The following is a 13,774-nucleotide window of genomic DNA, read 5'->3' as shown; positions in this document are numbered from 1 at the left end:
CATATATATTTTTTTTTTACACATGTATTAAGATATTGTATATATACATACATATACACGTGTGTTTATATAAAAATATTGCATATAAATATTTGCATATATGTGTGTGTGTGTGTGTGTGTGTGTGTGTGTATTTTTACATGTATTAATGAGTGACTGTTTATATTCCAATTTACTTTTGGAACCTTTGCTAAAAATGCATCTCATCATTTATGTTGTAGCAGTTATACACTGTCATTCCTTTACTTGCCTCACATTTCTCTCTCTCTCTCATAAAGATAACGAGACAAAAATAGTCATGTTACAGAGCGCAATATCCTCTATCCTGACAACACTCTCATAGAGAAAGGCTTACTGACAGGCTTCTGCCATAAATGTTAAATTAACTTCTCCTTACAGACAATCGTTTTTCTTTAATTATTATTCTTGATTATGATGTTCATCTGTAATTCCAGTCATTGTGTGAGCTGTTAACGGATAAGATAACGTATTAGAAAGAGTGCATTAATATAAACCTGTGATTTGAATTCCAGTCAGTACTATAGACTGAGCTGCTGTTATAGAAAATTAATCAACACCTTCAGATTCACAAATCTCGCAGTACTGTGGCATAACCTATTTTATTCCACTGTTCCATTCATTCGTTCCATTTATTCCATTATTTTTTGGTTTTTAATGGTGGCAGCTACATGTGGAATTTAGCTACATGAAAGAAAATTGTTATTGGTTTAACAGCACACTGTTGGAGCCTGATGTTTAAATGGGATAAAACAGCAGTAGAGTCATGTGGTACGTTAGCCTCCAATATCCAGACTGAGTTAGTCTTATTCCTATTATTAGGTTCATTGCATTATAGTATTATATTATGTAGCTACACAATTATTAAAGCAAAACATATATTTCACTGGCCCTGTTATCATTTTCCCCAAAGTATTGACTTACAGCTGAATAAAAAATTGCAGAACCACACTTAAAAAAAAAAAAAGAAAAAAAAGATGTTTGGACTAAATCAGTTAGTCCATCTGGAGGAGGAGCTTTTAGGCAGAACATTGTGTTTTCCACTCAGAGAGGATTCCAAGTAAAACCCATCAAGAAGCTAAGAATTGTTATCCATCCAAAGAATGCTTAAGGATCATACTGCTCTAACAAAACACTGCTTTTATTGTATTGTTATATACATATATGGTATTGTTACTTTTTTATTATCTGATCGGTGCTTTTCAATCTCTGTCCAGTTTGAATTGTAGGTAATATTTAGCCTAGATTTAATTCTTAAACTGGTTCTCTGAAGTTTAATCAAAATTGTTACTAAACAAGTTTCTATACTGTAGATGTAGCGATGCTATACAATTCCTCATTAGTTTGTACTTTGTCCTTCTAAGTCATGTATTTATTCAGTTCCTTTCAATATCCTCTGATGATTGATCACAGCTGAGTTATTTCTCACAAGCCTGAAGATAAGATTGCTTTTGCAATAATGAAGAATAGACGGAGGTCACTATTACTGTTTCCCTGTTCCCCTGGACAGTGCAGCGTAGCTTGACTTGGTAAATTAACCATGATTCTGCATTTGGCACTATTTCCAGGCCACCTGTACAGTAGTTGTGCTGTATGCCAATCCAGGGCATAGCAGTGGAAAATACTGCAGCTTTCTGATTGTACACATTACTAAATCTCGCAGGAACTGCCTTTCTTCTTTGGCTGTTTTGTATACTTTAATTGCTAGTTCTTTATTTTCAGGTGTTTTTTTTAGTCCGTGATCTAAGCGCAGTCTCCTGAGGTTGAATCCCAAATGCATTCTTATGTGTGTGCCTTACATGGTCACGTTGAACACTCTATGTAGTGTTTTTACATGTAGTATAGAACACCATTTTGGAGATTGACTCCTGGGTTTTTTCTTGCGTCTGTTTACATTCTGTGTATTTTATCAAAGATTAAAGTACTGGTACTTTGCAAGGTTGGGGAGATATGCTCAGTTTCATTTTAATATAGTAACATTATGTTATGAGAATCTGACACACATACTCTGCCATTATATGGATGGATGGATTGGATTGATTGGTCAGCTGCCTTTTTGTTTACTTATTGTCTTCCTTTCTGTGCCTGTGCAGAATGGCGATCGAAGTGGCTGATTCACAGTACCTCCTCATCCTGGCCCCATCACTGGTCATCATCCTCATGTTCCTTTTCTTCTGGCTCTTCATGAAGGAGACCTCGTATGATGAAGTCCTGGCTCGTCAAAAACGAGATCTGAAGTTGCCACCACTGAAGATTGATGCCCGCAAAAAGAGCGAGAAAAAAAAGAACAAGAAGAAGGAGAACAATGGAAGTGGTGGTGGTGGGGGTAAAGGGGGTGAATCACAGGAAGACCCACAAGATTTTGATCTGGTTGATGCCACCAGCTCGTCCTTAAATAACGAGGTCCCTGAGGTGGTGCCTGTGCCACTGCCTGTCCCTGTCCCTGTCCCTGTCCAATCAGAGCCTCCAACAGGAATGAGGGAGAGGAAGAAGAAAGAGAAGAAGGCAAAAGCTGCTGCTTCTGCTTCTGTAGCAACAGCTGCTCCTCCTTCTCTTCCTGTCACCACAGAGAAAGCAGAAGTCAATGGCTCAAAGCCTGCTGTCCGTAAGGAGCAGCCTGTCCTACTTACCAAGCAGCCCAGCCCACCTCAGGCTCAAGCTCCACCTCCAGCTGCAGCTGCAGCTGAAACCACTGGCAAGAAGAAAGCTAAGAAGCAGAAGAGTGAGACTGGTAAGCAGGTTTTACTCTAAAAGATGTAGCAATATGTGCCCACATTTAGAGAAGATGGACTACACATTTTAAGTCTATTATCAAGTTTAAGTTAGCTTTGTCATTCCGCTTACATGTTAAGACATGCAGTGGAGCGAGATGTCGTGTCTCACAGGTCAATGGTGCAACATACATACAAACATAAAACAACAACGAAGCGGGGGGGCAGGTACGGTCTATGCCATCAGTACAAACAATACACTCTATGTAAAGACTTTCAGGAAAAAATATAAATAATGTGGACTATACAATGCTTCCCTTGATATTGTACATGTGCAACAGGAGGCATTCAAAGTCAAGCAGCTGGTAGCGGGCTAATGCAAGATACAATGTGCAAGACGAGCATGTAAACATGTGTATTGACTGTGGGTTTTTGTACACAGGTTAGTTTTTGATGTGCCAGTGTGCTAATGCTGTGGTGAGTGCGGCTGGTGGCGGTCAGGTGGGTCACAGGAGGGCCGTGTGTTTTCAGTGGTGGCAGTGGTGGTTTGAGTTCAGGGCTCTCACAACACGGGAGAAGAAACTGTCCTGCAGTCTAGCAGAGCATGCTCTGATGCTCCTGCTGTTGGCCCTGCTGAGGCATCGCTTCATGAAGGATGTCCTTGATAGAGGGGAGAGGGGTGCTGATGATCTTTGCAGCTGTGTTAACTATCCGCTGAAGGGTCTTGCGGTCTGCTGCACTGCAGTTCCCGTGCCAGACAGTGATGCAGTTGGTCAGCACACTCTCTATGGTTCCTCTGTAGAAGGTGGTGAGGATGGGTGGAGGGAGACATGCTCTCTTCAGGCATCGGAGAAAGTGCAGCCGCTTATGTGCCTTCTTGGAGAGTGACCGTGTGTTGGTGGACCAGGTGAGATTCTCCGTGATGTGCACCCCCAGGAATTTTGTGCCGCTGACCCTCTCTACTGTTGAGTTGTTGATGGTCAGTGGTCGGTGCTCAGCAGAGTTATTCTGAAGTCCATCACAACCTCCTTTGTCTTCTCCACATTGAGGGACAGGTTATTTGTTGCACACCATTTAGCCAGTTGAACCACTTCCTGTCTGCAGTGCGTTTCGTCGTTGTTGCTGATGAGACCGATCACAGTTGTGTCATCAGCAAACTTGACTATGCGGTTGGAGCTGAGCTTTGCAGTGCAGTCGTGTGTTCGCCGCGTGAAGAGCAGTGGGCTGAGCACACAACCTTGTGGTGCGCCTGTGCTCAGTATGGTAGTGCCGGATGTTTTTTGGCCGACACGCACTGACTGTGGTCTTCCAGTTAGAAAGTCCAGGATCCAATTACAGAGGGAGTTGCTAAGGCCCAGCAATTGCAGTTTTTGAATGAGCTGTTGTGGGATTATTGTGTTGAATGCTGAGATGAAGTCTATGAACAATATAATATTATATCAAAACACTGTATCATGGCTAAGTATTCCTAGTAGTAGATGATTATGATTTTTCTAATATAACTTAATTAATGAGTGAAGAGGATCTTTTATTAATTGATGATGAACTGACATGTAAATGACTGTAATCATACTATAAAAGCAACTTAAATGGTCTAATATTATGGGATGCCAGATCTAGCCTCATCACTCATTTATTTGGATTTTTATCACAGTCTAATATTAGAGGTATGGCAGTGACCAAGTTTACTAGTCTATTTACAGGTCTAAGCTCTCAGCCATTCTCTGCTTATGATTTCCTCTCAAGGAAGACAAGCACATTAATTCTGTCTGGTTTCAGGTGATATATGATGACAAATTGACGTTATCTCACACACATGTGCGTGACCCGCTTGCCATTAAGCATCGTTATTTCACTAATTCACTAATGACTAATTAATCATGAACATGTAGTAAGGCTCTGGGATACAGAACAACCTCAGATCAGGATAATGTTTGGTCTTTTGGTAAGACGCTTAAACATCATTTTTATAAAATCATCTGTCAAATAAATAAATAAATCTCATCGAACTCATGACCTTTTGGTCAGTATTCCAAGACCTTTACCACTAGCCTACCGCATCCTGTATACTGAAGGAACGTACATTGGTATTAAATATTATCAGCTATTGACCCAGCACTGCTCACATTTCATTTGAGAAGCAGTCATATGGGTATAGACCGCATTTGGCCACCCAAAAGACTAAAGCCATCAGTTTCAATACACTTGTCAGGTATGGCTTGTTCTGACTTTATATCAAAACAGTATCACATGTCTAAAATGCTTTTTATTGGTCAAACAGATTTGAACAGCATTGTGGACAGAACTGTGATTCTAGGTGATGTCTAAGAAGAGAAGGATTAACGTCCTGTCTTATCATAGCAATTTGGCTGCTTTGTTTATCCTTATTAGAAAATGTCCTTTTTGTGGTCAGGTTAACTACATTTGTAATGTGTTCAAGTGGCAGCTGTTAGAAAGCCATACTGTTAGTAAGATCATAGATTTTGTCTTGTTGGCTGGCTTGTTCAGACATGTGGGTGTCTGTGTTAGGGTGTGTGTAAGTAAAGGGGCCAAGCTTTTGATCTTGAGCTGTTTTGATCTTGAGGATGTGCATCCAAACCACACCTCCTCATAAGAGCCCAGAAAGTCAAGGACTCTTGCTGCAACATACTCCAAGGAGCTACCACTGTAATCACATCACATATGTTGCTTCTTGAGATGTAGTTTAACTTAAAAACAGTAACCGTGAAAGAGACATGTCTCTTTAAATCGAACATGTATATATATTTTTTTTCAGAAACAATAAAATAATAATTTATGTGCATGTGTCAGCAGTAAGGAAGAAGCAGTGAGGAGATGGCTGTATCTCACATCTCATACTGCTCTTAGTCACGGTCAAGAGTGTGGAAAGCCTAATTAGTACAGTCCAGTGCGTCATAATGTTTTCTGATCACGGTGTACTGCAGAAGAGCCTCCAGCTGAGGTGAAGCCTGACCAGTCTCCTGTTGTGGTGAAGAAGCTGGAACCTGTGCTGGCAGAGCACAAACTGCAGGATGGAGCTGCTCCTGTTGCTGGTCCTCCTGCACCCACCCCTTCCACTGGCAGTGGCAGGAGAAAGAGCAAGAAACAGAAGATGGAGGCTGCAGTCACAGGTAAGACATGGCTTTTTTTTCGATTTGGGCTGGTATAAAGAATTATATTTTGGGAAAACATACACCTGTTTTAAGTGTAAACGCTTGGAAAGACGAAATTTTTTTAAGAAGTCTCACTTTTCTTTAAAAATAATACTGCCATGGATTTAAAGCTTTATTTGCTTGCCTTGTTTAATCAAAATTGTGTGTCTGTGCGTAGGCAATGAGACTCCGGTCCAGTCTTCTCCTCCTGCCAGCCAGAACAACTCTGCCCCTCCAGCAAACCACCAGAGCGGCAAGAATGATGAGGTTGCTGCTCCTTCTCCAGCTCGTGCTTCAACTAAACAAAGCAAGAAACAGAAAAATGAAACTGACAAAGGTACTGGAGCACTGAAATTATGATGTTGTGTAGCGGCCACTTAGAATTGGCTCCAGTTCTACATATTGGTTTTCCAGTTGTGCTTTGTTTCTTCAATCAGACAAGAATTGTCCTGAACACTTGTGTAATTACATCAGTATATTCAGAACCCAGAGTGACTGATTACTGAACGGATCAAACTTATCTGCAATAGATTAAGTCACAAGTCTTGTGCACAGAGAACTCCAGAGTGAAGCTAAAAGAGCTACTGGCTAGTCTGGGTGGCCTGGTGTTGTCTGATGCTGATGTGGTCTCTGTGGTGTCTCTGCTCCGTGACAAGAGTCCCAATGCCTTGGACAGTTGGTATAAAGTGAGACAACAGTTCAAATATACCAGCATATTTTGTATATATATGGAAAGTGCTTAGTGCTCTTTTTTCATGTTCATGCTGTTCTGTTCTCTCTTCAGTCTGCAACTAAGTTTGAGCCCACAGCTCAGCAGCTGGCAGAGAAAGAGCGTCTTCTCACAACCCTACAGGAGGAAGCATCTATCGCCAAGGACAAAGTCAAACAGCTTAGCCAGGTACTACAAACCAAAATGTGCTGAACAAGTTATACTGGGTACAGAGTTTCATTTGAGTCTACTGCTTTTGAACAGTATTTTGCTGTGTTGTACTTTGTTGCGTGTAGGAGTTGCAGGCAGAGAAGCAGAAGAACAACCGAGCAGAAGCCATGCTGCGGGAACAGCGGGTTGCCATGGAAAAGGAGATGAGCGTCATGCAGGCCAAAGCTCAGGGCAGCTACCAGGAGCTTCAGAGTATGCAAATGAAGGTATGAAGTAGTGATGCAAAAGAGGACAGTGGAGTAGACAATGATATAACTATGTTGCTGCTGGTTGTGTGGCAGTTTCTATGGTAAGGAGAGGGTAATAGAATAGACTGAAGTATTTGTCAAGTAGACAAATGTGCTGTTGTTGGGGCTGGGGGCTGGGGGTTGGGGGTTTACCAGTGACAACAGTGCCATGGTCTGCTGTCTTGTAAACAACAACCTACATCCCCATGCCTGAAGTGAATCTTGTTTAGTGGAATGTATAAACATGATCTGAACGTCTGTCTAACCAGTTTGGTTGGGCCTGTTAATAACACATAAGAACATCATAAACTGTGCTGTGGAATTTTTTATTTTTTTTATATTTACTCATCAGGTGAATTGACCGAGAATAATAAATACACCAGGGTGTCTAGTGCAGAATAGAGACACTGGTTATGGATATATTGAGTTTATCCCTACTAATGGAGCACTGATAAACTCGGTATTTGCTTTATATGCATGTGTTGTTTGTTTGTAATACTGACATCAATCTGTAACAGTTTACAACCATGTGCGTAATGTATTTTAGTTAAAGTTACTGTGTGAGTTAATTTATCTGTGATATTCAAATAATGTTGCAACAGTAAGCCTTTATCTGCTGTGGTGTGTGGATGCACGGTGTAGTAGGTTGTAACGTACACTTTAAATGTCATACTCAGAAAATCAATCTAATCTAGTTTGAATTTAAAATAATGCGAGATAATGTCCCTTATTAAACTAAATTCAGCATACGATGAATGTGTACCATATTGGGTAAATATTTACCTGTAACACTTGCATCTGTCCTCAGTTCCAGACACTGAGAGAGCAGATGGAGGGGCAGATCAACAGGCTTCAGAAAGAGAATAGCATCTTTCGTGATGCTGTTAGCTCAGCCTCTACCCAGATAGACAACAAGTAAGTTCTAGAAACCAGATTATTTAATTGCAGACCAGGGATGATGTTTAATATGTTTGACAGTACCTCAACTTTCTGCTACCTTTTTCATATCTTTTGCTCTGCATGTGCTTGCATGTATTATTTTCAGGCAAAACACTGAGCTGAACAATCTGCGTTCTGAATGTTCAAGTCTGATGAAGGATCTGGCTGAGATCAAGAACAAGCTACAGCAGGAGGAACTCCAGAGAAAGAGCCTGGAGGTCAACTACAAGCAGAACGTGTCACAGCTTGAGGTACTAGTTATAGCATACACATTCTGCGTTTTCGGCTCTCACTGCAAATTGTCATGCGTTGAAAACCTTGCATGTGTGCTGTCCATCAGGCCCAGTTACAGGATGCTAAGCGGCGTTGGGAAGAACTGCAGAGCTATTTGCACAGTGTGAACACAGAGAGAGAAAAACTGCAAGCTGCTAAACAAGGTAGATAATGTCCACTGTTAAGCTTTGCACATGGTTACACATACACACGCATGGCTCTTATCTGTATCATTGCCTCTCAGAGCTGCAGAGTCAGCTGCTGGCGGTAGAGACCGAGATGAACAATAAAAACAAGGAGATCCAGACCCTCCACAGCAGTCTGACTGACACAATGGTCTCCAAGGAGCAGGTGGAGCAAAAGGTCATGCAGCTCCTGGAGGTCTCACAGCACAACTTGCAGCCAGACAACTCGCTACAGGCCCAAGTGCAGGTACTGTAGACACTCATTTTTTCAGTAATTAATGACATGAAAAATGTGGTGGCTGATTTTTAGTGTTTTTTGGCTTTTTGCAGGACCTTATGTCTGAGAACAAATCCCTAAAGGTTCAAATTGAGAATCTTCAGCATCAGGTTACCTCTCAGGTAACGGTTTAATTACTGTATCAAGTAGTGCAAATTTGTGTATCAATGTAAACTCATTGTTTTATCTCTTTCCCAGGTCAATGCGGTATCCCATTTTGAGGAGCTTCAAAAACTGTGAGTTAAAGTTATTTAAAAATTATAGAGAACCTTTTTTTTTTTTTTTTTAGCATTCTGAGCTAAATATATTCTCCTTGTATTTGTGTTGTGGTTAGGCTGGCTGAGAAGGAGCTCCAGAGAAAGAGTCTGGAGGATTCCCTTAATGCAGAAAGAAGCAGTGGAGCCAGCAGGGAGACTAACCTGCAGGTGTACCTATATACCTATATACCATATATAAAACTATATACCAGGACTGTGTAACTTCTAGCTTTCAGCCAAATCTAGATTTTCTTGGCTTACCAGTGGAAAAGGAAACTTTGCTTTTGCTTACAGAATTCTTTCACTTCAAGTTAAACTTTTACATGGATATTTGGGTTGAAAATTAGCAGTTTCAGACACACTGGGGTGATCTTTTGTAGAGCAGCAGATTCTGTGGTTACCCATAGCTAAGTCTCTGTGAATACTGTACCAATACAGAACAAATGGTTCATCCCAAATGCAGGAACACTAACTTTTAATTATTTGAGTGTAACATTTCTTACAAAATCACTTTGGCCCTTAAATAAACAGCACTAGAAAAACCGGTCTCTTTAGCAAGCTTATTTTTTGGCTCCAGTTGTATGCATGCTACTGCATAACCAAGAGTTTGTTATTATGAGGTACTTAGAGACCTGTTTCCTCCATCTACAGGCGTTTCACAGTGAAAACGTACTCCTGAAGGCAGAGGTCCTTCGTGTTAACACACAGATTTCTGAGCAGGTCAGTCATGTCAGACATTTATTCTACAAATATGTACCTGTGTTTCTTAGCGTTCTCTCATCATTGGATTCATTTTTTCCTCAGGTCTCCTCCCTTTTGGTGATGGATCAGCTAAAGCAGAGGTGTGTGTGAGATTGTATAAAGGCATGTTTGAATAGCTCTTGTTCTAAGGTTAAAACACACCTCTCAATATGTCACAACAGTTCATAAACATTCTCCTAGAGGAAGCTTTTATTCGATTCTTCCGTAACTGACCCTACAGCAATTCACTATATTGAGAGAAAATAGGTTTAGCCAAAATATTCTTGTTCTGTCTTATAAGCATGCAAACACTGCAAACTCTGGAATCATGTTTGATTAGCATCATGGTTGGTTCTGATTTTGTTTAGTTTGTGTAGAAGTAATCAAATAACCAGGGTGTTCAATCTTCCTGACAGCCTTCAAGAAAAGGAGGAGAAGATTAAGACTGTGGAGGCGGTGATGGAGACTGGGCTTATTCAGGTAGCCAATAAAGAAGAGGAACTTAAGGTGAGAATTGCATGAAAAAAAAGTATAGTGTCCACATGATAAACAAAATAAACTCACTGTAGCAGCACAACATTGTTTTAGACAATCTTTGGTGTTTTGTTGGGTTTTTTTGACAAAAAGTTGACAAAAACATGGATTTGCTTGTATTGTACTTTCGTTTGTTGATTGTTCCCAGTGTGAACTTATGGACAGTGTAATGTGACTGGATATCTAGTAGTTTTGTCCCTGCCATAATCATTACTCAAGTAATAAATTACTGATGTTCACTTCAGTTTTCTCCCACAGCATTGTTTCTTTTTAAATGTGTTATGTGGAATACATGACTACAGTCCTTTTATTTATTTATTTATTTATTTATTTATTTATTTAGCTTCTACATTCTAAGATCACTTGAGTTGAAGATACACTGAAAATACACTGAGTAGTAAATCATTAATATTTGCTTCAGGGCTTGGTTAAACTTAAAGTATACATTGCCAAAGTCATTCTTACAGGCTATTTGTAAGAAAACATTTCATAAAACATGATTTTTAAAAAGTATTCATTTCCCCTATGCATTGTGACTTTTGAGAAACCCTGTAGATTTCCTGCACAGATAAAAGGAGCAGTCAGAGCGAATGCAGAAAATAGTTTGTCGAGTTGTGAACGACTGACAGAAAACATGAGGGCGAGCAGTGCTTTCTTCCTTACATGGACACCAACACCATGGAATAAATCACATATTACCGGCTGATGATGGAGACGAAATGATGGTGGCAACAAGAGAGCAGTAGAAAAAATAATAGCAGACACTGGTAGTTTCAGTTAAACAGTAATGCAGCACACAGTAGCAGAGATGCCTTTCATAGCAGTACAATATTGATGTATAAACATTAAAAACAAAAGCATCAGAAAACTCCTGCTTAGTAAATGAATATACTAATCAGTTGATGTTGTAATCTCATAATATACTTCATAGAAGGGGATTAATATTTTTATTGTAGTAAAATTTGTAGCAGTTTGTAATCTTTGAGATGATGACTATGACTGAAGTTATCCTGAATAAATTGGTTGTGTCCTTCGTCCTCAGTGGTTTGTTTAGAGTCCTAAATACATTTGAAAACACTGGTGTCTTATTTTGCAGGCTATAAGGGAAGAGAATGATAGATTGAAGCGACACGTCGAAGCCCTACAGCAGCGGACAGCAGAGCAGGTAGTGTGGTCCTCTTTCACTTAACTGGAGCTGTGCTGTTCTCATGACAAACATGGTGCAGATGTTTGGTAGCAATTTTTAATTTGTTTTGTTTTTTCCTCAACTTTTCCAGAAGCAGTCTGAGACATCGTTGCTAGAGGAGCTGCAGAGACAGTACGTTTCTTCAGTATAGAGACACGAGCCACCAAACCACCTAAGTCCTTATTCTTGAGTTTAAACTGATATATCTCTCCACACTGTCTTAATTCTTTCTGAATAATTTGTAGTTGTTAGATAAAGAGTGTTTATATTAACAGCTGGCTTTCTCTGTTTTTCTTTTTTTTTTTGTTTCCTTTCCCCATCTCCTTCATTAGGATTCAGGAGAAGGATGAGAAGATCAGAGCAGTTGAGGAGAGTTTACAGTCATCACTGAAAAAGGAATTAAGCAGAGTGAAAGTTATTGAGGTGTGTGTGTGTTTGTGTTGACATGCAAGACCTGTAATTTTGATCATTATAAGGGTTTTTCCAGGCCACAACAAAAATCTTTCCTCAGCCTCATCGAAAAGACACAGCAAATAATTTTGATCACCTCTGCAATAAGCCATACGTTTTCTTAAATTTTAACACTGCCATATTTCTGATGTACATTTAGCAAGCAGATATTGTCAAGCAGATTTAAAGAATTTACATACAGCCTTAGATGCCTAATGAGAGTATTAAATTGATGTATAATTAAAACTGCCAGAAGTTTGATTTTCTCTTTAAATATTGATTTCTGCATATGATTATGACCTTAAGTATCTCAGAGACCGGTTTAAATGAAGCATGTTCTTGAGTTAGAGAAGACATCACTATACACACTCGGTTCATCACATTTACTGACATTTATTTTCCTTTGATTATAACTCTTTTTGCGAATCTAAAGGATCTGCAGAAACAGTTGGAGAAAGTGGCAGCTGAACTGGACAAAGTGCATAGCAGAGGAACTCAGGAGAACACTGATATGAGAGCTCAGCTCTTGGAGCTTCAGTCTCAGTATGTTTCCAACACTGGACTCACTTACATTACACTGAACTCTTGTTTAACACAACTGACATTTGCACAGTTCCTACCCTCACCATTGCTATATTGTGATGTAGGTTAACTACTAAAGGCCAAGCGATCCAGAGACTAGAGAAGCAGTTAGAAGAGAAGGCCAGAGAAGTAGAAGAGAAGATGGCAGCCAGCACTCAGCTTCTAGAGCTCCAGACTCTGTATGTTTCCGTTGTTGTACCTGAGACGCATTGCACTGCAGCAGCATTAAATAATTACATTGTCAGCTGACCGCTCACTCTTCATGTGTTGTGTTCTAGGTTAGCTACAAAGGAGCAGGAGATTCAGGTTCTACAGAAAGAAAAGGAGGAGACGTCCAGACAAGCAGAAGAGAAGAATGAACAGAATCAGGTAACATCTCCAAAACCGTCAGAGGATTCAAATTATGTGCTGAAGATCATCAGTATGCTTCACTTTTTATCACGTTTTATTATTTAGGGCATTGGAAATGGACACCAGTGGTTAAAAATTTAAGTGAGGGTCAGCTCAGTGAGCCGACTGAAAATTATATTTTGTGTTTGTCATATAAATTGATAATATATCATCAAATAATATCTGATCCTGATTATATGATCGTGCAGTTTCCTTCTACAGTTATTGTGGAATTAAAAACTGCTGAAATGTACTTTTACAATCAATTCAGTTTTGTTCCTATTCCGATTTTAGCAATTTTGCCAGATTTTTGTCATAAAGTAGCTTCATAGAATTTACATATAGCTTCAGATGCCTAATGAGGAAGTTTCAAATTGATGTATAATTCATGGATGCTTTCTTGACATTTGATATTTATTTTTTATTTCTTTTAAATTACTTCACCTACTACTTTGTGATCTTGTTATTTTTCTCGCCCCAATACAGCAGATGGCATCAGCAGTTCCCAGTAAGGAGTTACTGACAGCGTGAGTGTATCTTGTTCTTTACATGCAGTGCATAGTTATTGTTTGATCGTAATAACATGGCTAATTGTATTTACACATGGTGCATCCATCTTTTCAGGATTGCAGAAAAGGACAGGCAGCTGTCTGACGTTCAGTCTGAGCTGCATGAGCTAAAGGAGAATGTGGAGCTTTACAGGAGGAAGAATAATGTGAGGATGAGCTTTGTTTCAGTATTTCTTCATCAGCTTGGTAACAACTTCACCATTCCATCCATTTAAAAAAATGGCAGAGGGATTTTTATTTATAGAAATAAGAAGGATATCTATGAGATTACAGATATATATTTTATAGATACATTATATATTTGGTAGTTAAAATAAAGGAGCACTGTATGTACATGGGTAGC

The 13,774-nt window shown here is 39.6% G+C and overlaps 1 protein-coding gene across 4 annotated transcripts in view; it reads left to right on the top strand.

The window, feature by feature from the left end:
* ktn1 (kinectin 1) overlaps positions 1-13,774 on the top strand; it is a 28,944-nt gene that overhangs the window by 2,843 nt on the left and 12,327 nt on the right. For 3 of the 4 annotated variants that reach the window (XM_060879863.1, XM_060879867.1, XM_060879865.1), the window contains exons 2-25: positions 2,112-2,749; positions 5,675-5,860; positions 6,060-6,218; positions 6,437-6,567; positions 6,666-6,779; positions 6,887-7,027; positions 7,857-7,963; positions 8,094-8,238; positions 8,328-8,424; positions 8,505-8,692; positions 8,776-8,844; positions 8,921-8,958; positions 9,057-9,147; positions 9,631-9,699; positions 9,784-9,821; positions 10,137-10,227; positions 11,351-11,419; positions 11,532-11,572; positions 11,773-11,863; positions 12,324-12,433; positions 12,538-12,651; positions 12,751-12,841; positions 13,349-13,389; positions 13,487-13,577. In XM_060879863.1, coding sequence (XP_060735846.1) covers positions 2,113-2,749; positions 5,675-5,860; positions 6,060-6,218; positions 6,437-6,567; positions 6,666-6,779; positions 6,887-7,027; positions 7,857-7,963; positions 8,094-8,238; positions 8,328-8,424; positions 8,505-8,692; positions 8,776-8,844; positions 8,921-8,958; positions 9,057-9,147; positions 9,631-9,699; positions 9,784-9,821; positions 10,137-10,227; positions 11,351-11,419; positions 11,532-11,572; positions 11,773-11,863; positions 12,324-12,433; positions 12,538-12,651; positions 12,751-12,841; positions 13,349-13,389; positions 13,487-13,577 — 2,949 coding nt within the window. In that variant the 5' untranslated portion in view covers position 2,112. The remainder of the gene's footprint in view (positions 1-2,111; positions 2,750-5,674; positions 5,861-6,059; positions 6,219-6,436; positions 6,568-6,665; positions 6,780-6,886; positions 7,028-7,856; positions 7,964-8,093; positions 8,239-8,327; positions 8,425-8,504; positions 8,693-8,775; positions 8,845-8,920; positions 8,959-9,056; positions 9,148-9,630; positions 9,700-9,783; positions 9,822-10,136; positions 10,228-11,350; positions 11,420-11,531; positions 11,573-11,772; positions 11,864-12,323; positions 12,434-12,537; positions 12,652-12,750; positions 12,842-13,348; positions 13,390-13,486; positions 13,578-13,774) is intronic. The other variant, XM_060879864.1, reaches the window with a different exon arrangement.

The sequence above is a fragment of the Tachysurus vachellii genome, chromosome 10 (assembly GCF_030014155.1).
Source record: "Tachysurus vachellii isolate PV-2020 chromosome 10, HZAU_Pvac_v1, whole genome shotgun sequence".
Classification (NCBI taxonomy): Eukaryota; Metazoa; Chordata; class Actinopteri; order Siluriformes; family Bagridae; genus Tachysurus; species Tachysurus vachellii.
This window is presented reverse-complemented; position numbering and strand designations above follow the sequence as displayed.